The sequence below is a fragment of the Tasmannia lanceolata genome, unplaced genomic scaffold (assembly GCF_043159265.1).
Source record: "Tasmannia lanceolata isolate RefF3 unplaced genomic scaffold, GAP_Taslan_0.1 ptg000023l, whole genome shotgun sequence".
In the NCBI taxonomy this organism is placed as follows: Eukaryota; Viridiplantae; Streptophyta; class Magnoliopsida; order Canellales; family Winteraceae; genus Tasmannia; species Tasmannia lanceolata.
In genome coordinates, this window is record NW_027518700.1 from 8049880 (window position 1) to 8077041 (window position 27162).

Here is a 27162-nt window from a genome sequence, read left to right on the forward strand (position 1 = left end):
ATTGTGAAAAGTTTACATAACTGCATTTACAATTTTCTATTTGAGTGATAACTTTCTTTACAATTTTCTAATGAACTGGCCATGAATTATTCATACATTTATCTACTTGAAGAGTTTTCTCTCAGCTATCAGTCTAATGAGTTTTCGTTAATCATGGGAAGGGTTTAGGGGAGGCTCGAAGAATTGACGAGGCTTTCCAAATACTTGAATCTGTGGAACAAGGTACCGCTGTAGGAAGTCCGGCGTTATCACCTCCACTCATCTATGGTCTGTTAAATGCCCTGCTGGAAGCAGGTTAGTGCTAGAATGTTATGTGAATCGTATTTAGTAATCCTTCTGCCTGTATTCATTCTTTTGAAATTGCTGTAAATATATCTGTTTGTGGAAAGATAAAACCTTATTGCAGAAAGGGCTACTAATTATTTTGCCTTGCCAGCAAATATTAAAATTTGGTCTTCGTGAATGTATGATTCAGCTTGAGAGATCGTCACATCAGAGATAACATGAGATGTAGCTCAAGAATTTTTTTTGGAGTTCAAAAAAAGAAAATTTTACCACTTAAATTCAAACAGATCTTGAAACTACCATTTAGGTTCATTTTTTTGTCAAATGGCAACAAAGGTTTACTGTACTGGTAAAGACTGAACTACCCTTCTAAACACTTTTCTCTTCTTGGCCTTTTCCTCTTTATTCTTCCTTTACTTTTATCTCCCCATCCCCTTCTCTCTTTTCTGTTCGTCTCAACGCAGAAGCAAATAACCCTTTCTACTTTTTTCTTCTTCTGCTGCTTCTTCTTCCTTGTTTGCTTTTCATTTCTCCATTTCTTTTCCTGTTTTGCTTCTTTGTAGGAGTTTCCCTTTCTTTTTGTTCTTATTCTTTTTCATCTTCTTTCTATTTTGTTTAACATTTTTATTGATTTTTATGAATGAAGTTGGTGGTTTGGATAATTGTTCATTCAGTTCAGTAGGAACAGCCAAGAACAAATAATACAATATATTGTAGGGTTTCCAACTGCTTTTTCCAGAATCTTCATCCATAAGCTAATAAGTGGTTGATAAAAGACTGAATTGGGCACTTCCACTTTTTAGTTTTTATTTTTTGAAGTTTGAAGCACTTCATGGTGGAAAATAGCATGTAATAACAATGTTTCATTTTTCTGATTTAATTTGTTTTTAATTTGGCATACGTTTACCAAATACCAAATTGGCCAGAGTTTTGTTCCACGATTCATGGAAACACTCAGATTCTGATTAAATACTTGTAAACTAGAAGTATTATACATTGCTTTCTTAAAGCGTGAACTTGGTTATATCTCTGAAATTCTTGTTTTAACAAATGAAATGGATAATATTTTATATATTTCAGTGATGTATTAATTCCATCAATAAGCATTCTGTACGTTTAAGATGAAACTATTGCTGTACTGGTATATGTTCTCCTAACTTGCACTGGATTTAGTGCAGGAGATCTGCGCCGTGCAAATGGCCTTCTTGCGCGTTATCGGTTTGTTCTTCATGAAGGAGGTCCCTCGATCTTAATGTACAACTTATTAATGAAGGTGTAGACGTTTTGTTCTTTGACTAATTCAATGTTATTATTACTTTCATCGCTGATAGTTGGAGTTAGGATGTTTTTGTATGCCTTTTCAGATTTGTCTTTTTTTTTCGTAGCTAAGCTGGGATTGAACCTCCGACCTCCAGGTTGAAGAAAAAATTCTTGACAATTGAGCTAGAGGCTCAATCCCATTTTTTCAGATTTGTCATATTGCACTAATTTGTGCCTTTCCATTAAGCAATGATATAAATGTAGCACAAAAATGAATATTTGCTTATGGGTTTTGATCGTCTTTTAGGGATATACGAAAACTGATTCCCCTCAGGATGCTCTGGTTTTACGCGATGAAATATTGCGTCAGGGGTTAAAGCCTGATCGTCTCACATATAATACGCTAGTCTTTGCATGTGTCAAGTCTGGGAAGATGGACGCTGCAATGCAATTGTTTGTGGAAATGAAGGTCTCAATAAAGTATTTGAAAGGCATTTTAGCATATAAGTCATGGCTCTTCGGCACAAAACTTATTCCCATTTTCTTGCAGGAAGAAGCACAGAAGTTTAACTGTCATGATCTTTTTCCAGATGCAGTCACACACACCACCTTACTCAAGGTTGGTTCTTTTTGTTTTTGGTAAATAATAATTTTATTATTAAAGAACCTTAAGTTTTCCATGCCATTAATTCACTACCTTTTTACTCCATATGGTAATTGCTATTCTTTTTCTCGTGTAGAGACATTGGTCATTATAGTGCTCTTTTTGGAGGTAATTTCCCAGATCTGTACAATGTAGTTGTGCAAAAATTTTACATGTGGGAGTACTAAGAGAAGTAGTGCATTTTGCGAGAGTAACTTGAATAATATACCAGCTGAACTTGATGGTTCCAGCTTGGGGAATCCCGGTCCAGCTGGTGTTGGAGGTGTCTTGAGGAATGAGCTTGGGGAAGTGATTTGGGCCTTCGCGGGCCCCATAGGGGTGGCGGATGCTACTGAAGTCGAGGTAAGAGCTAGTCATCAAGGTTTGAAGTTATTAGCTAGAGACCGGTTGGATAATGTGGTGGTAGAAGGGGAATCCGTGAATGTCATTCGATGGCTCAAGGGGGTCATTTGTTAACCCTTGGAGATAGGATCCCTTCTTTTTGTTGATGAAATACAAGATTGGGTGAGATCTTCTTCTATTGTCTTCCAGCATATCCGTCGATCCGCCGATTCTATGGCAGATAGTTGAGCTACAGATGGTGTTTCTAAGGAAGCTTTGCCTTGATTGCTTTTATTTTTGTTTTAGATTTTGTTTCTTTGCTTTGTGTTTTCTTTCCGGTGTATTGACCATCTCGGTCCTCTTTGTTTGCAATAAAAATGGCTACCATTAAAAAAAAAAACACAGGTTATGGATTCAATGAAGAACTTTCGAGACAAGAGTACAGTTTGAGGGCTTTTTGCAATTTAAAGAAGAATATCTTTACTCAGGAAAATAGGTTATACTCTAGGAAAACTGAATGCATTGAGTGGCATACTTATACTGGGCGATGAGGAGATATTGTTGTGATGTTAGTCTTTAGCAAGGGGAATTCTGAGGCACATGCATCTGGTTTTTTAAGGCAGTTTGCTAATTAATAATCATGCTGGCGTATGTGTCAACAGAATCAATAAGTTCAACATCATAGGCTCACTTGTGTGGAAAAAAGTTAGTTTTGCAGGGCTCTTTTTAATTGTATTAGGGAGTTATACATGTTTGAAGAAGAGGTGTATAGGTTTATAATCTCGCAAGATTGCTAGTTCTAGATTAGAGCAGGATTATGAGATGCTGCAGTTTACCCTATAGTCTTATCACACCATAGGTCTCCAATGTGACGTGCTGACTTTGCTCCTAATGTATACTATCTTGTTTAATCAGTGCAGATGAAAAATAAACTGGGGTCTGGTTTAAAAATTATTTACCTTTAATCCTTTATGAATTCTGAGCAAAAGTCAATTGAAAGTACCAACTGTTTAAAGTCACTATGGTCTTCATGGAATGGGAAAGTTTATCTCTGTACTTATCCCATGTTATCATCATTCTATTAGAATTTATTCTCACAGATTGCTCTCACATACAATTTTCTATTTCTAGTCATTTTCTACATGGACTTTGACTGTTGTTAAATGTGTTTCTCTTCTATAAATCTGAGCATGAACATTCTTTCTGCAGGGTTTTGGAAATACCAAAGACCTGCTTTCAGTGCAGAAGATCGTGGTGGAAATGAAATCATCGCCTGATCTGTTAATTGATCGAACTGCATATACTGCAATGATTGATGCACTGTTAAGTTGTGGCTCAACTAGAGGTGTGCTATTTTTTATATGCCATCTCCAACTCTGATGTTGTTTTCATAGTTCTTGAGGTGAATATGATTGTTATTCATGCATTCCTCAATTGAGGTGGAAATCAAATCGTTGCCAGGCCATGTTACATGGATTCTTCTAAATGGGCGAAGAATTCATGTCAGACATGTCTTGGATTCCCATACTTCAGGATTCTCTAAGACACTTCTAGATCTCTTTTATCTTTTTTCCCTGAATACTACCACAACTTTACAGTTAATGCATGTTTGGAGTTTTACCCATCTAATAGTAAGTTTCTTGAATGGAAATAAAATATTATATCTACTTAACCTATTAGAATTTTTAATATATTACTTATTATAACCATGTTATTATATAAAAAATAAAATTTGAAAATTGATTAAAATATTTTGGCGAATCCCCGAATCATCCTTTTTGAGGCTTGCCGAATCTGACACTCGATACCCGTGTCGGATTCCGACACTCGTATCCAGGTCTTCTAATTGATTGAATTGTATATACTGTTGTGGATGTTGTACTGGTAAATAGCAGCCTATCCAGAGTTATGCTATTTCTATGTGCTATCTCTAGCTCAGATGTTGTTGTCATGCTTCACGATGTCAATATGATCCATGTTTCATGCATTTTGTATTAGTTCCACGCAAAGCAGAACAAGAGAAGAAAAAAGGGGAACCATGTTTCCAGATTGTTCCAGGATTCTTCTTCTTTTCATGATAGTCTATGTTCTCGTTTAATTTATGTGACAATGCGTATGGTGATCTATGATGTTCTGGGGATGTGGTGTTTAAATATGTAGAGATATTTTTTTTGTTTGATCTGTTAATTTGATCAGGGCTATTTTATAGGGTGATATACTTTCTAAAGACAACTGAGCTGCTCATTATTCTTTTGAATTGGATTGGGAAGCTTCTGAATCGAGGCGTTTGGTAATATGCTTGTAGAATTGCTTGGTGTACTCGTTTTGTCCCTAAGATGTTGCCTACCAGAATTTCAATGTGTAAGTGAGAGCTATCTGTTAGAATAAACTGGAACTGATTTTGTGCACTGTGTCAAAACTATGAGAGGATGAAAAATGTGAGGGCGTGGTTTGTGCTTTTTTTTTGGTCCCTTGTGCTTGATGAACATACAGCTGAGGTACAACTCAATTCAGATTTGGTGAGGCAAAACTGGTGCAAACCTGGGGGTTCGCGGGTTATTCTGAGAACTCTTAGGTGCTTGATGGGTAATTCGTACAATAAAAGTAGTTCAAACCAAGGTTGCCAGAGCGGGAAGCGAAGTGGGAAGCGTGAAGCGCTGGGGAAGCGCCGGGGAAGCGCGAAGGGAAGCAGCAGGGACTCGCCGGGGAAGCACGACGGGGAAGCACATTCCCATTTTGGGGAAGCATGATTCCCATCTTAGAGAAGCACGATTCCCGTTGTTAGGGAAGCGCGATTCCCATTTTGGGGAAGCCCGATTCGTACTTTTTGGGGAAGTGTCGAGATTCCCGATTCGGAATCGGGTTTTGGGGAATCACGATTCCCCGATGCAGGGGAAGATTCCTGCTTAGTTGGTTCAAACTATACCCAGAAATCAGTTTAAGCAATCAGAAATTCTCAAACAAGCCAAGTATGCTTTACTTTAGTATTAGTTGTCAAGGAAATTCACAAGGGCTGAAAATAGTCTCATACACGCTTGACTATAACCATTCACATCTAATAAAGCAAAGAATAAATACGGCTGTAAATAATTGACCAAATAGGAATATAGAAATTATGCACAAAACTAATGTAGGTAGAGCAATCCAAAGGGTAAATGGCTTAAAATTGTGCCTGAAATAAATTGGAAGCGATCTCACCCGGTAGAAGTCGGTAGAAGTCAGCGTCTCGGTCCAAATCAATTGCGTAGGAGTCCCAAGAGAGTGGGGGAGAAGCCTGGAAGCCCCGATTCGTCCAATGAGAGCCACTACTAGGAATACGCCTAACTAGAGTGCGTAATAATCATCATGTACAGCCTAGACAACAATATCTCTATGAAGATCTATAAAGGACAGCAAGGTAAGGACTATAACTAGTGCAATTATCAGCCGAGAGTCTGTAGATGGAATGAGGAAGATGGAGAATAAAGGAGACTGGATGAGACGGACTGTTGGGAAAAGGGACTGCCCGTAAATATGAAAACAGCTCCTAAACTAGCACAGGACAGCAAGGTGGATGATGAAATATGATCAAGAGGGGAGAGGGAAGAAAGAGAAAAGAGGGCAAAGGAGATAAGAAGGAGATAAAGGGAGAGGAAGAAAAGAGGAAGAGGGCAAGGATAGAGAAGAAGTAAGAGGGAGGAGAAGTGAAGAGAGAAGAAGGGACGAGAAGGGGTACCTTGCGCCAAAGGAGAGGAAAAATTTCTCCTTTTGCATCAAAGTGGAGAGTCTCAGTAGATGAAGAGACGGCTCTATTGGAGGAACAAGAGCAAGCTTATTCAGATGAGTTTGAGGAGATGGCTAAAATGGGGGATATTCTGGGTATAAGTTACAAGGAAGACGTGGATGAAACAAAAAAAAAAGTTTTTCGGAATTGAGAAAAGGGACGCGGAAGAGAAGAAGGGTAGGACCCCTGGACATGGGAGCCGAGAGCTCAAAGCTCTCAGGAAATGAAGGGGGCTTTTTCTATGTAAATAATCTCGTTGAATGTTTTTTTGGGATGGTTGGAAGATTTTGGAATTTTTGGTGGAATTGTGGTCGGCTACGGGAGTCCCTGGATGTTGTGAGTGCTGGAATTTTGAGTTGGGTTGGAAGCCTATGGTAAAAGCTTTTCGTTGATAAGTATTATGGGAGGTTATATTGGTTTATCTGAGTGTGCTTGAGGGACAGTGTTCCTTCGCCTCTCGGGGGAGATTTTCTCCTCCGGATAACCATTCCTCCCCATGGTGGTTGTTTGGAGTTTTCCTTAGTTACCAAGGTGGGTGAAAAAATGACGTAGATCTTTGATAGCATTTCGAAGCTCCTTGGTTTTCTTGAATTATGTGGCAGATCGTTGGGTTCTATGGTGTTTTCAATGGTTGGATTGTCTGGAAGTTATAGTTGAAGGTTTCTGTGAAGGGTTGATATAGGAGGAAGTCTTAGATGATGGTGGGAGTCTTACTATAGCCTTTTTTTTAACTGTTCTTTTGGTCCTGGAGTATGCTCCTGGTTCCTCATACTATGTAAATCTCGTGGGACTACGGGTCCCCATGTATATTCCACGGTATGAATATAATAGTCAATTTAAAAAAAAAAGAAACCTCCACCTTACGGTTGAAGTGGAGAAAGTCTTGGACAATTTTTCCGAAGTCAAAATTAGGGCTTCCATCTTTCTTTAACTCGTTTTATTATATTTTAAGTGTGAGTTGTAGTGGGCCGTCCCTAACATCCAATGAGTTTTTTTTTAACTTAAGTGATTTAAGTATAAATGACCCCCCGACTATACGTGGTCATTGAAACATTGGAAGCCAAATACCTACCCAGTTTACCCTACACATTGGAACATTGAAAGTTATTTAATGGTAAACCCATGTAGGGTAAGTCGATTATTCTGAATTACATTACTGTGAAATGGGTTACCCTCTTGTATATACCCTCACCGGAATAGACCCTAAAGGAAAACTACTAACATAAGGGGTAAAGGGGGCTAACTGGGGAATAACATGTGTGAGGTGGCGTGGACCCTAGAGGGTGAGTGGCATGGTCCCTAGATGATATGGACATCCCCCACATCTAAGCTGTAGAAACATAATATGCTAAAATAAACGGTCCCAAATATAAGTAAAATGAAAGCAAAAATCAATATAAGTCTCTCTAGGCACAAGTCATGGCCGGATCACGTTAAAAACTCAGGATCCTTTTTCTTGAAGCTGATGAGCTAACATGAGTTGGGTCAAGTGATATAGCATGGACATGGGTTAGGGCTTTCCTTGATTGTGAAACTGATCTGTAACTAATGTGGTAAATTATCAAGCAGACTTGAAAACCCTCCTTCCACGCTGACATTTTCTTCAACAGTCAGCCTCTTTCAACCCTCCAAAGACAACAGAAATCTTTCTAATGGCAGCTCTCCTAATGAAGCACAGAAGGAATAGCCTTGGTTTAGAAGCTCTATTTAAAAATTGCTACTAGCTCCTCTCCATGATGTTGCCATCCATGATTTTTGTTATCCAAAGTGCACATGATTCTCCTTGAACATACGGAAAATGGCATTTATGTGACTTCTCTACAACATGTACAATTGACCATATTCAACGTTAGGAACAATTTGAGGCATGGAGTTCTGCATTCTTCTATTGCAGCTAGATAATATGCTGAAGCATGACAAACACATGCATTGATATGTACATGAGTACAAAGTACAAACATGTGCGCATGCATACATATGTAGCTATTTAATTCTATGTATGCAGGACCATTATGAGGGATAGAAGCTACTAAATCATCCAACCTCTGGAAATTTCATTATACACGCCACCTTGGTTTGATAGGCAAATGCCTTCCTACTCATGATGTAACTATTAGCTATAGTTTCTTCTTTCAAGAAAAGGAACGTACGTATACGTTCTTCATTTGATGATAGCTTTTCGGAGTTGTAGCAGCCCATAATAGTTAATTAGGAAAGACTGTAGATGGGGACATTACCATTATTAAAACAAAAGGATGCATATATCATGTCCCTCGTGTAAGTAGCATTTCGAATGGAAAGATTTATAGTTTCTAATAATGAATAAGTTATATTTGCTGAGCCGGATTTCATCTACTCGCTCCTATGTGGGTTCCTCCTTCTGGATAAGTTATATTTGCTGAGCTAGATTTCATCCCCTTGCTCTTAAGTGGGTTCCTTCTCCTGGATAAGTTATATATGCTGAGCCGGATTTCATCCCCTTGCTCCTAAGTGGGTTCCTCCTTCTGGATAAGTTATATTTATAGTTCCTAATAATGAATAAGTTATATTTGCTGAACCAGATTTCATCTATTGTTTAATAAGTGGGTTCCTCCTTGATAAGTTAAATTTGTTGAGCCGTATTTCACCCCCCCATTCCTAAGTTGGTTCCTCCTTATGGATTTTTTAAATTTAACTTTGATATGTAACGACCCGGATTTTTGGACCTTTTTTCATCAATCCCAAAATCCGAATCACTACCACAAAAGAAACAAGATAAGTCCTGGAATATATTTTTCTCTTTGAAATTAGATATAACAAAGAACTCGGATAACGTTGATTTGAGATCATATCCATTCTTTTGAAAATCAAAACACCAACATCCACTACTTGATTTGAAGACATAATGTAAAGAAAAGCTAGAAGAAGGATGCCGTGACTCGTCATCTGCACAAGACTCTGTCCTCCCTAGCGCACACCCTTTAGATCTCCCGACCTTCATTGGCATTGATTCCCCCGGCCATCTCCTCAAACCCTGTGGAGGTCAGCGACAAAAAATCAAGTATTTGCAATCAATATTAGAGAGAGGCATTGTAATATGATTCCATTACTATCAAGATTATGAGAACATGGCAGTACATAAAATAGGACAAGAGATGATCGTGATGTTAAAGTATAAAAGAATAAATACTGCCCTTCTCCAACAGCTTAAGCTTTTGGAGAAGTCGGTAAGTTTCTAACATGGTATCAGAGCCAAAGGTCTCGAGTTCAAACCTTCCTGATGTCAAACAAAAAATCCACATGCGATGGTCGGCCCAATGTGGGACCACATGTGCCACGTGTTTGCCAAGTGGGCCACACGTGAGGGTGAGTGTTAAGTATAAAAGATTGAATACTGCCCTTCTCCCCTTCTCCCCTTCTCCCACAGCTTAAGTTTTTGGAGAAGTCGGTAAGTTTCTAACGGTGTTAATAATTGCAGAACATAACTAGTCAAAGGAAAACAATAGATTATACGTGCTCAGTGTGTGACATGCGAGTGTTATGAGACAGCTAACCTCAAGTAATCAGGCTTTCCCCAATTCCTTTTCTTTTCTTTTTCCTTTTCTGCCTCTTACCTTGCTGTACGACTAACCAATACCCCTGTTGAAATGTAGTGGCTTTATGTTCTTAGATTACGGTTTTGCCAAACCGCCTCGGGATCCTGTCCCTTCATATGCATTGTCAATAGGAGGCTGTACACGCTGCTCGTATTGGCCTTTATACTTAGTAGTCCGAGGACATCGACAGCTACCCAACAGCCCCATCTACTCATGCCCATGCAATTCTTTGTTGTGAATTGCAATAACGTTCTTTTTTTTTACACATGTGATACAGATTCTTATTCCATTAAGAGACGCTAACATAATAGTGAATGGAACAAGGTAAGATGGTTTCTCAATGTTAGGCATTACTATCATCAATTTAAGAGAATCAAAGTTACATACACCAAACCTATATTGAGAGTAATACGAGATCAAGTCTAGCTGTCACCTGCCTTTTCAAACCCGAGATATGTAGAGATTGAGACGACCTCAAAGTAGAGTCTCTCTCTCTCTCTCACACACACACACTCTCTCTCTCTCTAAGTTTTATACACAGCCTATGAATTGGCGAAACAAGTGACTAAGTATACTAAACCCAGTTGTTTTATTCCAATACATGTAACTGAAAATCCAAGGGAGGAATACACTAAAATCATTTGATTTATTACAATACATAGGACTGACAACACATGGAAGAATGCACTAAAATCGTTGGTTTTATAATAATACATAGTACTGACAAGCAAATGGAGAAATATACTAATATCGCTTTGATCCATTATAATACATAGAACTGTTGAGATATGAAACATACAAAAATCATTTTAAGAGTCTTATATCTGCTGAGATACGAAACATATATGCAAAATCATTTTAAGAGTCTTATGGGAAACGTACCAAAATTTTTTTTTTTTTTTTGAAGAGGTACCAAAAATCATTTTAAGAGTCCTACTCCTATGTACATAGAACTGCACATCTACAAAAATCACTTAAAGGGTCCTATGTACACAGTACTGATGGGATAGGGAAACATACACAAAAATCATTTAGAAGGGTCCTACGTACTTAGCACTGATGAGATTAGGAAACACACACAAAATCATTTAACGAGTTCTACGTGCATACACTGATGAGATACAAGAAAATCATTTAAGGAGTATTATGTGCACAACACTGTTGAGATAGGAATATACACAAAAATCATTTAAGAGTACTATGCGCATAACACCGATTATACACAAAAATCATTTAAGGAGTATTATGTTCACAACACTGTTGGGATAGGAATATCAAATATGCACGCAAATCATTTAAGAGTACTATGTGCATAACACTGATGAGATCGGAAAAATCATTTAAAGCATAGTACTATGCGCATAATACTGATGAGATAGGGAAAATACACAAAAATCATTCAAGAAACCCTACGCGCGTCACACTGATGAGATAGTAATATACACAAAATTTATTTAAGAAACCCTATGCGCATAACACTGGTGAGATAGGAATATACACAAAATTTATCTAAGGAGCGCTATGCGCAGACACTGATGAGATAGGAAAATACAATGAATCATTTAAGAAACCTATGCGCATACACTGATGAGATAGGAAAATACAAAAAATCATTTAAGAAACCCTATGCGCATACACTGATGAGATTGGAATATACAAAAAATTATTAAAGAACCCTATGTGCATACACTGAGATAGGAATATACATAAAAATCATTTAAGAAACCCTTACGCGCATAACACTAATGAAACAGGAAAAATCATTTAAAGAATACTGATAGATGTATGGATATGTCCATATAGATGCCTAAGGGCATAGTGGTCTTTTGTAATGTTCTCTTTTGATATATAAATGCATAAGTGAGGGGGAGCACTCTCCAACTCACTAACTCTTTCTTTCATTCTCTTCCTTCTCTTCTTTTCCTCTCCAACATGGTATCAGAGCCCTAGGGTTGTGGTGCCCTAGGGACCACCATTGAGGAAAACCCCAACCCCAACCCCAACCTCACCCACCATCCTCCTCTTCTTCCTTTTCCACGGAAACCCTAATCTTACATCCCTCTTTTTCGTCTTTTATCTTCTCTTACTTACCCAAACCCTAACCCCCGCGACCTCTGGCCTCTCTCCTTCCTCCCCGCTGGACTCCCTCTCTCCCTTCCAGCCATGAACCCCCCTCCCTTCACCCCAGCCCCCGCGACCCCCCTCGCTCCTTCCCAATCCCCCCGCTACCCCCTCCCTCCCTTCCAGCACCCCCACGACCCCTTCAGCCCCCGCGAACCCCACTTCCACCTCCCAAGCCCCCCGCGACCCCCCTCCCTCCTTCCCAACTCCCCGTGAACCCCCTTCCTTCTTCCCAGCCCCCACCGGCCTCCCCTCCTCCTTCCTCTCTCCTCCCGACCCTCCTTCCTCTCCGCGAAACCTCCTCCTCCTCCCTCCACTCCTCACCACCTCCCTTTCCTCACTCCTCCACCTTCTTCTTCCCTATTTTTCTTTTCTTTTCCTCTCTCTCTCTCCCCTAACAACCCTAACCTAGCTCCTCTCTTTTCATCTTGATTTCACATGGCCTAAATCTCCTTGATGGTTCATTTTTCTCTCTCCGTGGCTCCGATCCCCTACTCTTGCCTCGCTTTCTGTATGCTTCTTGGGGTTGCTCCTCCCCTTCCTTCTATGTCTTTGTATTGGGGCCGCGAGCGTTAGACGGGTTCATCCCGTCCTCTTCATCATTGGTCGTCGTGCTTGCTGTTGTCGTGGTTGAGCCTCATATTTTCTTCTCCACATGGATTCCCCCATTATTGAGGACCCCTCTTTTGGACAGCCTTCTGTGGCTCGTGTCCCTCCACATCCCCCATCCTCTTCTTCGTCTAGTTACCCTTCCTCGGTGGATGGTTCATTCCCACCCATGACTACAATAAAACTAGATGGTCCAATTATTTGAATTGGAAAGTTGCTGTGGAGACCATAGTTACCAGGGTGGGAAACGAATTCGGGAAACGAAAAGGGAAACGGAAACGGGAACGGGAAACGCATGAAAAAAATATAGGGGAAACGAGAAACGGGAAACAATAGAAAATCATACGAGAAACGTCTTAGGAAATGATGTGTTTTTTCCAAAATGAATTCCTTAAGTTCCACACATGTTTCCTACACGTTTCATATGTGTTTTCTACGAGTGTTGCATACATTTATCACGCGTTTACACATTATTTACATAAGTTTTCCATATATTTCCCATGTATTTCAGAAACATTTCTCCAATTTTGTATCATATTTTGGAAACGTTTCCAAAACGTGTTTCCCTCGTTTTAGGGGAAACGAGTTTCTCACCCACGAGAAACGCGTTTTAGGGGAAACGGGTTTCCCACTCGCCCCAAGAGTTTCCGGCAACTATGGTGGAGACCTACCTCATTGTTAGGGGGAAGGTCTATTGTATCCGTCGTGATCCTCCTACTACCACTGATCCCACTTATGATAAGTGGGAACAGGGTGATGCCCTTATTAGTACTTTGCTCCGGCAGAGTATGACCACTCAGATTGCCGGTTTCATGATGCACCTTCCGATTTCCCGACACATTTGGGATCATACCGTGGTTCTTTATTCTGGAGCAACCTCGCCTGCATATGTGCCACCTATTCACAGTGGATGCATCTCCAGCCTGGTGACACTCCTCTCTTCACATATTATAGTCGGTTTGTTTGTCATTGTCAGCTGCTGGATGTTCTCATGCCCCTCACGACTGATCTAGCTACTGCCGCCCGGCAGCGGGATCAGCTTTGTGTTGTTCACTTCCTCGAGACCGTAGGCCATGAGTTCCTGCATCTCCGCAAGCAGATCTTTGGATCTGGCACCATGCCTTTGCTTGAGGAGGTATATTTGCATGCCTAGGAGTGCGTTACTGGTGATTTTCTGCCGGCTGCTTATGTTGATGGCCTTGCTACTGCGGCCTATGGAGCAGGTGATCGTGCCACCCGCGGTGGTGGTACATTTGGTCGTGGCCGTGGATGTGATTTTGGCCGTGGTGATTCTGGTCGTGGTGGTCGTGGTGCTGGCTGCGACTTTGCTGCTGACCGTGGTGGCTGCCCTCGTCCCTATTGTTCTCATTGTCGGTTAGAGGGACGTCATCTTAAGACTTGCTATGCTCTGCACCCTGAGCTGCGTCCTTCCCCTGAGCCACGTTTTGGCTGCTCTGCACACCTTTCCGCACCGGATGCTCCAGAGCCCTTGGCTTCTTCTCAGCCCAGCCTCGCCGCCACTGCTGATGGGGTCTTTCTCACGCGGACCATGATGAGTTCCAGCACGTCAGGTTGACCAGCCACCCCCCGAGTGCCGGTTTTGCCTAGCCAGGTAGCTCCTCTACCTCTCTTATTACTAGCTCCAGCTCCAGCTCCTGGATCATTGATTCCAAAGCCTCCAATCATATGACAGGTACTTCTTCCCTTAGTTCGTTTTGTCCTCTTTCTTCTCAGTCTATTACCCTTCTTGATGGGAGCACTACTCCTATCTCTGGTATTGGGAGCATCTCCCCTCGCCCTGGCCTCACACTGTCCTCTGTTTTATGTGTCCCCAAGTCCCCATTTAGCTTACTTTCAGTTAGCTTATTAAGCATCTTCATTGCTCTGTCTCATTTTATCCATCTTATTGTTTATTTCAGGATCTCTTGACTGGGAGGATGATTGGCTCGGGCCATGAGGTGGATGGGCTCTATTGTCTGGATCGTGGCCCTTCCCGTGCTGTTTTGCTCAGTTCCATCAACGCCTATCAGTGGCACTGTCGCCTTGGTCATCCTTGCCTTGAGCGCCTACGGCGGAAATCTATTGTTTCTTTTCCTCTTCAGTCTTTTCAGTGCGAGGCCTGTGAACTTGGAAAACACTATCGTTTGTCGTTTCCTCCTAGGGCTTGTTAGTCGGGCCTCACACCCTTTTGATTTAGTGCACTCAGATGTATGGGGTCCCGCGTGGACTACCTCTATTTTTGGATATAGATATTTTGTCGTCTTTATTGATGATTTTTCTCGCATGACTTGGCTTTATTTGTTTAAGGATTGGTCTGAGGTTTTCTCTGCTTTTTGTACTTTTCATGCCGAGGTTACAAATCAATTTGATTGTACGCTCAAATGTTTATGCACTGATAACACTAGAGAGTACTTCTCCAAATCCAATGGTTTTGATGATTTCTTTTCTACTCGTGGCATTCTCTACCAATCTTCCTGTGCTCACACCTCTCAGCAAAATGGTGTAGCTAAACGGAAGATGCGATCTTTACTTGATGGCGCTTGCACTCTTCTCATTCAAATGCGGGTCCCCAAGAGTTATCGGGGTGATGCCGTCCTCAGTGCCTGCTTGTAACGACCACCCTTGGATCTTCCCTAAATAACCTTATTATTAATTTTAAATAAGCTCTTAGAGATTAGTGGGACCACCTTATGCCATTTTAAACTTTAAAGCCTTTAATTAAGTTTAGAAAAACAAAAATAAAAAGGGGTATTTAAGTGATATCCTATTTATGAGGGACAAAATTGGAATTTCTATTTAAATGAAAGAGATAAGATGACCACCCCAAATCAGATTGCCATGCACAACTCCTGGAATTGAGAGTGTGCGTGTGATATAAGTGGGCCACGTTTGGGTGCGCCATTATAAAAAAAAAGGTTGTTTTCTTTTACAGTTAACTTAAATACTAAAATAATTATCAAAGAATCCTAGATAGGTAGGAAACTTTCACATCTAGTAGAGATTTAGTAGGACACAACTCATACAACAATAGAAATTTTTTTGGGCTTTACAAAAATCCATCGTGTGGCTTTTCCACACTAAAACATTCACGCCCAAAACTGAAACGAGAGCGAGAGAGAGTGAGGAAATAGTGGAGAGAAAAAAAAGGGGGTCATTGGTTCTTCTCTTCTTCTTCTTCAGTCTCAAATCTTCTTCTCATCAAGTAAGTACCTTGATATAATTCTTTGAATTTCCTCCATGAATTTATGGATTTTTATTCACCATGATCAACCTGTACATATCTAAAATTTTCTTTTATAAATCCCATGCCCAAATTTCCACAGTACAATACCAACAAAAATACACCATATCAATACAACAATTTACCTCCCAAAAATTTGGAGCAGACCTTTCAAAAACTAAAACTAAAAATAAAAATAAACTCAAAACCTATATAAAACCCACTTTCTATTGGACATTCTCCAATCAGATTCATGCCCAAAACCAGGATCCGTGGAAATCTTGACCAACAGACCTTCAAAACCCATCTCCTAATTTTGTCTTTAACACCAATACCCTAAAATTTATTCCCAACAACTTCTTGAGAATTCAATAGCCAATGAAACCCTCTTTGAAGCCCATATTGAAACCCATAGGAAAACCCTTCTATGTCAACCGATTGTGAACCCCAACAAACCAAACTCTCCATTAATTTTCAGCCACAACAAACCCTTGATTGAAACCCACAGCTAACGCTCCATTGTTGCACGCCCAAACCATTGGATCGAGACCCTCTTTGGATTCTACATCATCCTCTTGAGCAAACATCTTTCTTTCGTGCCCTAGCTGCAAATGAAAAAAAAAACAAAAAAAACAAAAAGCAAGACATAATCTATTAACAAGAAGGAAATGAATTATTAAGAGGAAAGGAAGTATATATATTTCCCTCCTATATATATTCCCTTGGACACCCTTTTCATGTAATTTATGATTACTCTTTTGCATTATTAAAGGGGTGGCTTGGGAAATATAGGGCGTGGATATACTAATTCCCCAAATAAATAAATAAAAAATGGACAGCTGATGTGGGCGTTCCAATGTTTGGGTTATCATCTGTGCTTGCAAACCCACCTTCCAAAACCTGCAAAACAAATAATTTAGAAATAGAGAGCAATTAGTAATAGAAATAGAAAGGATAAAAAGACTTTAAGAAAATGATGTATTCACCCCTCCTTTTACATTGGGCCACCTCCCTATGTTGTATATATGACTACTCTTTTATATTAGAGCGATGGTTCAGGTGGGAAGGAGGGGTGGGGTACCCACTGAATAAAAAGTAAAAAGAGAAGGGTATGATAACAGCCCATCTATGTTTTAATAACCCATCTATGTTTTAATAACTGCCCAAACTTAGCCTGTCTATTTCTATTTTAACATGATAAGTTGCCGCCTTGAACACACCCATGTTTTGATAAATACATAAATTTAGGTTGTCTTTTTAATAAAATCAACCCCGAAGCTGTGTCTATTGAACCAAAACACATCCTCCAATTGAATAGTCCAAACAACTCACAATCCATTTAAATCTATTCAAAATCAAAATTTATTATATTTGCAACAGCGTCAGACCATACACATAACTCATCGAAAAATAAATTTTAAAGGGGTTAAAGAGTTCTAAAAAGGGATGGTTAAGTACAAGCCTTAATTGGGTGTGTGTGTGTGTGCGTCATTTAAAATATGACTAGAGAACTCATATGTATTTTGTATTACAGCTTTTGTTGAGAATCATAACGAGACCTAAGAGATCATTCAATCTTCGTCATTTAAAATATGACTAGAGAACTCATATGTATTTGGTATTACAACTTTTGTTGAGAATCATAAAGAGACCTAAGAGATCATTCAATCTTCCAAATCACAGATAGACAAGGCAGATGATGGTACTCTAATTTAGTGTTTTAAACAATTATTGATTTTAAATATGCATGATAAGAATTATCTAGCAAGCATGAGGTTATTGTCATCATTTGGTTAAATTGCAAATCATTAAATAATAGTGATTTCTTCAGTAAAGTTTAATTTCATATCATGCTATGTTGATATCGAATTGAAGGATATAAATTGTTTAAACAAGTATATGAGTAATGGTTGGTAAATAATACCATTACATTGGCAAGAGAATTAAATACACGAGCATGAGGGTTATATGTTGGTTTGGGCGGAGGTATGAGTCGTCCAGGAATCATAGAATTCTAAGCTGGCCTTGGGTTTTAGCGCACCCCCTTGGCGGTAAATGCATCCTCTTAGACCATGATGTCAAGAGGCGGAGCGGCCAGTGCCAGTAGGCGCATGTCCCCCATGACCACTACCTTTAGGCAGGGGTGGTAGTGGAACGTATTGGTGGGCGAGGTAACAGGCGATTTGGGAGCTTGAGTACCTTGGGAAAAACTGTCTCATGATACCCATCTCATAAGTTAAAGAATTCTAAATTTTGCGTTACACATTATAGCTTAGTTAAAAATTTATTTGTGATACATAGTTTCTTTTCTTATTTATTTAGTTGCCTTTCTCTTGCAGATATTGTTACTAAATGATGCTCACTAATAGTTCAATTATGCATTTTAATTTCGTAGTTGTTTTTAGTACTTCTTTAGATTACCGAGTGACCCTGTATAGTTCTATGAACTAATACAAAAATCACCCTACAGGTTTCGCAACTGTGGATGATAATGAGAACTTAAATGGGGGCGAATAGATAGATGTGCAGAGTGTTGGAATAAGATTTAGCAACATGACGGATGTCGTCATTTATCTTTTTTTTTTTTATGTTGGTATTTAAGACTTGTTTAATTTGTTAGGAGTTTTTAGACAAACTCAATTTGGAGGGATTTGATTTTGGATGTAGTGATATTTCATTTGGATGGTTTCTTTTATTATGATAGTTAAATTAGTTGCAATGGATATTAGTCGTTCCTTTATGGTTTTAAAAAAAATAATTCTTGGTAAATTTATTACATGTTTTTATGTCTCTTTGTGGTAACGGCCGATACGGTTTTGGGTTGTTACATTGCTACCTCGCCAATCGACTTCCTTCCTCGGTCCTTGGTGGTTCATCACCTTTTGCTACGTTACGTCCTCATCATGACCCATTCCTTCTCACTCCTCGGATCTTTGGTTGTGTGTGCTTTGTCCACAACCTTAGTCCTGGACTCGATAAGTTATATCCTCGAGCTGAACGATGTATCTTTCTGGGCTATTCCCAGAAAGGTTATCATTGCTACAATCCTTGCTTGCGTCGGTCATTTGTCTCGGCCGACGTCACTTTGTTGTTAGTCTGAATCTTACTTTATCACTCCTCAGGATGGTATACCCACCGCTTCTGGTCCCGACCTTCCTCTCCCTGTCCCCATCCTTCCCGACCCTATTGTCGCTCTCCGTATACTCCCTTACCGGTACCTGAGATTGCTTCTGTTTGGTAGCCCTCTTCTTCCTTACAGATACCTACGGCTCCTCCACCCATTAAAAAGATCTATCAGCGCCGACGGAAATCTGCAGCCCATCCCTCTCTGCCTGCGCCATCGCGATCTCAGCAGAAGATCACGACCACCACTTCAGAGGTACCCATAGATTCTCCCATTGCCTCTCATACTCGCTCTCATAGCACTGCTCATCCTATTTCTTCTGTTCTTTCATATGATTCTCTCACCGTTGTTTTTCGTAGTTTTGTGTCTTCCTTGTCCTCTGTTTCTTTGCCGCAGTCATTGCTAGTGGCCCTTGATCACCCTGGTGGCGGGCGGCTATGGATCTTAAGATGGACGTCGTTCAGGCCTATCAGACCTGGGATATGTTCCCTCTTCCTCCTGGTGCTCGTCTTGTTAGCTGCCGTTGGGTTTATACCGTCAAACACTTACCTGATGGGATTGTTGAGTGCCTTAAGGCGGGCCTCGTTGCCAAAGGGTATACTCAAACCTTTGGAGTGGATTATGGTGTCCGGTTGCGAAAATCCCATGTATTCGTGTTCTCCTCTCTTGCTGTCAACCATGGGTGGCCCCTACACCAGTTAGATCTCAAGAACACCTTCCTTCATGGTGAGCTCACTGAGGAGGTGTACATGGAGCAACCTCCTGGCTATGTTGCTCAGGGTGGATGTCCTCCTCCGTATGTCGGTTGAAGAAATCCATCTATGGCCTGAAGCAGTCCCCTACAGCATGGTCTGGGAGGTTTAGTGATGATATCATGCGCTTTAGTATGAAGCAGTGTGCAGTTGAGCACTCTGTCTTCAGCCATCAGTCTGCAACTGGTTGTGTGCTATTGATAGTCTACATTGATCTACATTGATGGCATTATCATTACTGGCAGTGATTCAGTAGAGATCTAGAAGTTGAAGAGGTTCTTGAAAAAAGAATTTTCTACCAAAGATTTGGGCCGTCTTAGGTACTTCCTTGGCATTGAGGTAGTGTATTCCACCAGGGGTATCTCCCTCTCACAGAGGAAATATGTCCTGGACTTACTTGAGGAGACAAGTTATCTTGGAGTGAAACCTGCCTTAGTTCCCATGGACCCTAATGTGAGACTACTTCCCGAAGAGGGAGACCTATCTGATGACCCTGGCAGATACAGGAGACTGGTTGGTAAGCTTATATATATCTCACAGTCACTCGCCTCGACATCTCCTTTGCGATTGGCGCTGTCAGCCAATATATGAGGTCTCTTCATACTTCACACTGGACAGCTGTGCTTCAAATTCTTCGATACTTGAAAAGTGCTCCAGGGCGAGGATTGTTGTTTAAGAAGTATGGGCATCAGAAGATAGAAGGGTACACAGATGCAGATTGGGCAGGATCTCCGGCTGACATGAGATCTACCACCGGATATTGCACCTTTGTAGGAGGTAACCTTATGTCATGGCGAAGTAAGAAGCAGGATATTATATCTAATTCCAGTCCAGAGGCCGAATATAGAGCCATGGCGCACACTAGTGGAGAGCTCATTCGGTTTCCCCCCATCATCTCCTTCTCAGTTAGATTGTGACAATAAGGCTGCGATCCATATTGCCACAAATCTGGTCTTCCATGAGCTTGAGGTAGATTGCCACTTTATCCGGCATAGAATTCAGAAAGGGGAGATATGCACAATGTTTACTAGATCTGTGGACCAGCTAGCTGATATGTTGACTAAACCATTAAGCAAAGCAAAGTTGAGTGACATTTGTAACAAGCTAGGAATGTTTGATATTTACATTCCAGCTTGAGGGGGAGTGTTAGATGTATGTATATGTCCATATAGATGCCTAAGGGCATATTGGTTTTTTGTAATGTTCTTTATATAATAAATGCATAAGTGAGGGGGAGCACTCTCCAACTCACTAACTCTTTATTTTATTCTCTTCTCCAACAAATACTATGCGTATAACACTGATGGGGTAGGAACATTCACAAAGAAGCATGGATTTAATAAGTTCAGGGAGAGGTTAGGGCACCTACTTGTGATGATGACAAATGCAGGAGAACGCTGAACCACAACTTTCCCTTCCTCCTTTTTCTCTCTCCCTCTCTTCCCCCCCTCTCTCTCTTCCCTTTCTTTTCTTTTCTTTTCTTTTCTTGCTTCTCTCTCTCTCTCTCACACATGAGTTCTCCGGGAGGGAACATTTTTCTCCCAAATGGGAGAGCTCAAACTTAAAAAAAAAAACTACCTACTCTAAAAGATTAGCCAATAATCTCTTTCCTAAATAAAAGAACTTGATTTTGGTATTTGCTAATTAAAGATTACAAAATCTGAACTTTCCTTGTGGGCTTTCCTTCCCAAATTGATTTGATTTTGAAATTAAAGCTATTGCTATAAGTAAAGAAATGAGAATATATTGCGTGCTGTAAAAGAGATTACCAAACCAACTTTCCAGAAATAGAAAAATCATTTAAAGCAAAGCTAATTTGCACTAAAATCTAAGAAAAGAAAATCCGTCCAAGGGGGTAATATTTTCCATGAAATTTAGTTTCATGGAGGAAAAAATCTTAACATTACTAAGTGATGAATTTTAGATTGAATAAGGACCACAAATTTTCCAATCCACAAGGTCTCGTAGGATCAAGGGGGGTCCATGCTCGAGAGACATGATCTGACATCTACGCGACCTCGATCAACGATCCGAAGGATCCACTGATCGATCCAACAATTCAAAAGGTTCTAGACTATTGATCTTCGATCGAAGGATCAATGGCCAAGATTTAATTAAAATTATTAGCTTTCCCGACCCTTGGTGGGGCCCATATTACATGATAGATCCCTTTTGGGTAATGGGTCCCTCTGGCATTGGGGGCCTGTTTTGCATGATGTGAAGGGCGAGGTTAGTGTGTTTTTTTTGGGCCCATTGGGGTCCAAGATTCCTCTACAGCATAGGTGCAAGCTCTTATTACGTGTATCCGTTTGATTAATCAGGATATTCTTGATGCCCTATTGTTGGAGGCGACTCACTTAATGTTATTAGGTCAATGGAAGTAGGGGACAATTATCCGTGGCGATTTGTGGATGCTATCGAGGAAGTGAAAGTTAAAATGGAGCCATTTGGTAGGTTTTCAGCATGTCTTGCGTTCGACGAATTCTAAGGCCGATTGTCTTGCTCGATCAGGTGTTTCTAGGATGGATCTTGAAACTTTTGATTTTCTTCCCACTTGACTCCTGGGAGGGGGACCTTGCTCTCTCTCTCTCTCTCTCTCTCTCTTTTGTGTTTGCTTGGAGGCTTGGACCATCTTGGTCTCCGATTGCTTTTCTTTAGTTAATATAATGTGCCATCATAAAAGTAAGTTATATTTTTTCTTCTTTCTTTTATTATATAGCACCATCAACTATTTCATGAACAAGTAACACATTCATGACTTGAATATTTATGTTTATCCTTTGTTTGTATAAGAGTTCTTTTAACTCTATTTGTGGTCCGTTACAGGCTCACCCAATGCATCCACAAGATTTTATGAAGCAAAAATCTTGTGTATAAGCAGGTACAAATCTGGAATGCTTAGATTAAGCAAAAATCTTGTGTATTAAGCACAAATCTGGAATGGAATTAAATTTGTTTTATGAGAGCAATTAAAAGTACAAAATAATTGATCCATTTGATGTTTCAAACACTAAAATTAATATGTACTTATGTGCCTTATATTAGGGGTTTAAATATTTCAAATTTGCATTATTACAAGACGTCTGATCTCGATAGAGTTAATTTTCCTGTTTCATGTTCGTTGCATCCAATATATGCGTCTTTCATGAATGTTACCTCATTTGAGATATATATTTTTTTTTGAAAAATGATAAATATATATATATATATATATATATATATATATATATATATATACCTATCTATGATGGGGCCTTGCAAATGAATGATTTAGATGACCCAAAAAAATGTGGGACCCATGTGATTTGGCACTCTACCGTACCTAACCTTAGGTACGGTCGAGCGTACAATCCTTTTCCTCTATATATATATATATATATATATATATATATATATATATATATATATATATGAGGAAAGTTTTTCTAGTCGGCCGACTAGAGAACCTTCTCTAGTCCGCCGACCAAAAACATAGTGGGCCCATGTTGTTTGGATGATCCAAAGCATTCATTTGATGGGCCCTGGCATAGATAGGGTGTGCCCAAAAAATCAGCTCCATAGGATCATCCTAGCCCTTCGATTTGTGGAGGTTAAAAATGGACAGTGGAGGTTAAAAACACAGTGAGCCCATGTTGTTTTGATGATCCAAAGCATTCATTTGATGCGCCCTGACATAGATAGGATGTGCCTAAAAAATTATCTCCATAGGATCATCCTAACCCTTCGATTTATGGAGGTTAAAATGGACGCTTATAAACTCCACAAATCTGTCCATTTTTAACCTCTACAAATCAAAAGGTTAGGATGATCCTATGCAGCTGATTTTTTGGGCACACCCTATCTATGCTAGGGCCTATCAAATGAATGTTTTGGATTATCCAAATAATGTAGGACCATTGTGTTTTTTGGTCGGCAGACAAGAGAAGGTTCTCTAGTCGGCCGACTAGAAAAACTTTCTTATATATATATATATATATATATATATATATATATATATATATATATATATATATATATATATATATATATAGGAAAGTGTTCCTAAGCTATAGCTTAGATAAGCTTATCTAAGCTAGAGATAAGCTATAGCTTAGCAACACCTCTCTCTCTCTCTCTGTATGTGTGTGTGTGTGTGTGTGTCTATATATATATATATATATATATAGAAAACATTTCCTACACACTTGTATAGGTAAGTTACCTACACACTAGCTTAAAATACAGTGGGGCCCACATTGTTTGGGTGATCCAAACCATTCATTTGAATGGTCCTCACAGAGATAGGGTGTCCACAAAAAATCAGATCCATAGGATCATCCCAACCCTACGATTTGCGGAGGTAAAATGGACGTGTATAAACCTTCACAAATTAATCCATTTTTTGCCTCCATAGTTTGAATGGTTGGGATGATCCTATGGATCTGATTTTTTGTGGACACCCTATCTATGTGAGGACCATTCAATTGAATGGTTTGGATCACCCAAACAATGTGGGCCCCCACTGTATTTTAAGCTAGTGTGTAGGTAACTTACCTACACAAGTGTGTAGCAAATGTTTTCTCATATATATATATATATATATATATATATATTTCATACGAAATTTACATGAAGAAGGGACCAGGAGTCCCCCATGGATACATCGTATGATGGCCAAGGAGAGAACTCCAGAGGCTTAAAAGGTAAGAAGAAACTATCAAAATGCTATCCCATTTACATTCCCCCTCCAAAATAAAAAACCTAAGACTTCTTAATAAACTGCGATCTTCCTCGAAGATCTTGAATCGAGCACTCATAGTAGAATTCCAAAAGAACTTTTGCGATCATCCTCGAAGATCTTGAATAAAACACCTTCAAAGCTTAATAGCCTCCCACAAACTTTGGCGATCTTTCTCGAAGATCTTGAAGAAATACCTTCCACATCTGTCTCTATTTCGTTGGGTCGAAGCAAAGACCCTCATCCTTTTCCGATGACCTCACATGTGTCGAGGAATTCCAAAACAAACTATGTCCAATCCTTTGCCCAAAGAGTTTTTACCAAAAATTTCCCAAAATAACACAATCTCCTAAGATTTCAACCATCAAAACTTAAGAGATTCCATTCCAAAACATACTAATACAATCCCATAAAGACCCTACCCAAAGTCTTTACAAAGACCAAAGCCCTTCACTTCCTGAGAGCTTTAAGCTCTCTTTTGCCTCTCCCAGGGGTTCTTCCTTTTTTCTCCTCTGCATCCCGCTTCTCTATTTCAAGGAACATTTTTTTGTCCCATCCACATTCTCCTCGTACCCTATTCCCAGGTGATCCCCCATCTTTGTCATCTCTTCAAACTCATCAGAATATGCCTTCTCCTCTTCATCCGTCGCAGTCTTCTCTTCCTCCACTGAGTCCTCTTCTTTCTCCAACAGAACTTTCTCCTCCTCCTCCGAGACATCATTTTTGGTCTCCACTGAATGTTGTTCATCCCTACCAATGCAGGATTTGATTTTCCCGCTAAGCTCCACCTCCATCGATTCTCTCGACGTCTTAAACTCCTCATCAGGTATAACTTTGCCCTCCTCCTTTTTTACCCTTTCTGGCTTTCCACCGCAGCAGCCTCCATACGCATCTTCCTTTGCTTTCGTTCTTCCAGGCGTTTCTGAAAGTATGGCAGTTTATATTGCGGGATGCACACATCTTTGACAGATCTCTTACCTGTTAGTTGGAAGAACTCTTCGTTATTTTCTCTTTCCTCCTTTTTAAACTTTTTCCATTGAACTTTCATGTACGTCATTGCTATCTCACTTTTGGTTGGGGATCCTTCAGACGACCTCTTTATCTCTTGCCTTTCTTTTTTAAACTGATTTTCTTCACCAGTTCCCATACCCTCGTCTATTATAGCCTTCCCTTTGCCTTTGTCTTCTATTCTTCCCTCCTCTTCAGAAGACGAAGAGTCTCCAGGACTCTCAGAGCTTTCCAACATCTTGAGGAAACTGGATTCAAACTGTTGCTTTTTTTCCTCTCTTTTGTTTAAACGACGGCCCTCTAGCTTCTTCTTATAGGGGAAGGTACCGCCTTTTCTAGCCTATAGGAAAGAGGGCTTGTAATGATGACTCGCGAGCTTATTAAAGCCGTGCATGGATGAGCCTTTTCCACCACGAAAGCTTTTCGTTTTCCAATTAATATTGACACCTATCCCATCCAACTGTCGCCTCTCAGCTTCTTAGTTGTTCGCCCTCCAAAAATTATTTTTGTAGCTAAGATTTGTATTTTGAGGCTCTACCCAGTTTGAAGTCCTTTCTGCCACGATGTCCGGATTTCAGAGCAGATCTTTTTGAAAAATAATCTCCTTTAAAGTTTTTATATGGTTTTTTTTTCCTGATTTAACCCCTCTCGGTTTAAGGTCTCCATTGGCAAGCCGTCAGGTGTTGGATCATTAAATGTGCCTTGCTTGGCGATTCGACTAGCCTCCAAATCCGTCAGCATTGGTCTTAAGGCACTAGCTAGGGAGGTCTCAACTACCTCTAGGTTAGAAGCAAATTTGAATTTGGGTTCCAACGGATCTTTCTGGCTCTCCTGAGGTAGCCGGATTTTACCTTTTTTTGGCCTCTTTTTCCGTCAACATCGCTTCCGGCTCCGGCAGGAAAGAACCCATGGTGTTCTTCTCATTTTGACTAACCCCCATTTGAGATATTCTCAAAGTATTACAATTTTTGGTAGGTATTTTTTTTCAACTTTCAACTATTTGACATTGAAAATGTTGCTGCTAAATATTTATTTATTTCACAGGCGCTCTATGTGTATTTGGGGAGATATTAAAGAGGACTGCTGAAAATTCACACTTGCGGCCAAAGCCTCATCTCTATCTGTCAATGATGAGGGCATTTGCTGCTAAAGGAGAATTTTTTATGGTCGAAATGCTGCATGTTCGCATGTTGCCAGATTCAGTTGGGAACATTTCAGCTGTAGTTCAAGCAGAAGCTGATGAGCTTCTCATGGAGGCAGCTGTAAACAGCGGTCAGGTAATTTTGAAACATTATCTTCTCCCCTTGGCCTACTCTAAACCTAATCCCCACCAATAAATCTGACTTGACAATGTTGACTCTCCATCGACATTTGGTCACTAAGCTGAATTTCATGGGTACTTATTGGGAAATCTGTAGCTGGTGGGGATTGGTGGTGTTTCTAGAAATGAAAGATAGGATATTGTGATTGCCTTATTGGGATAGATTGATATGGAGGATTCAAAATGAAGCTGAGGCATGCTCAACCATCAATTGTTCCAAGCCAAGTTGGAAGGGATATTGTGGGTGAAAGGCCAATCATCAAATGTTGTCCCTAACAAGGTTTTAAATTTCGGTTTGGTTTCAGTCGCCATGGAAATGGAAACATTTTGGTTTTGGCTGCAAATTTCTACGAAAATCTTAAAATTCAAATGTGAAAAAAAATTTCTACCAAAATCCTATAATATCACGGGAGAGCAAACGG

General features: G+C 40.0%; 1 protein-coding gene across 1 annotated transcript in view; it reads left to right on the forward strand.

Moving 5' to 3' along the window:
• The window catches only part of LOC143856719 (pentatricopeptide (PPR) repeat-containing protein / CBS domain-containing protein), a 40317-nt gene that overhangs the window by 7506 nt on the left and 5649 nt on the right, over positions 1 to 27162 (forward strand). Inside the window, exons 3-8 of the mRNA XM_077366996.1 lie at positions 162 to 294; positions 1464 to 1558; positions 1853 to 2014; positions 2096 to 2164; positions 3740 to 3875; positions 26464 to 26696. Coding sequence (XP_077223111.1) covers positions 162 to 294; positions 1464 to 1558; positions 1853 to 2014; positions 2096 to 2164; positions 3740 to 3875; positions 26464 to 26696 — 828 coding nt within the window. The remainder of the gene's footprint in view (positions 1 to 161; positions 295 to 1463; positions 1559 to 1852; positions 2015 to 2095; positions 2165 to 3739; positions 3876 to 26463; positions 26697 to 27162) is intronic.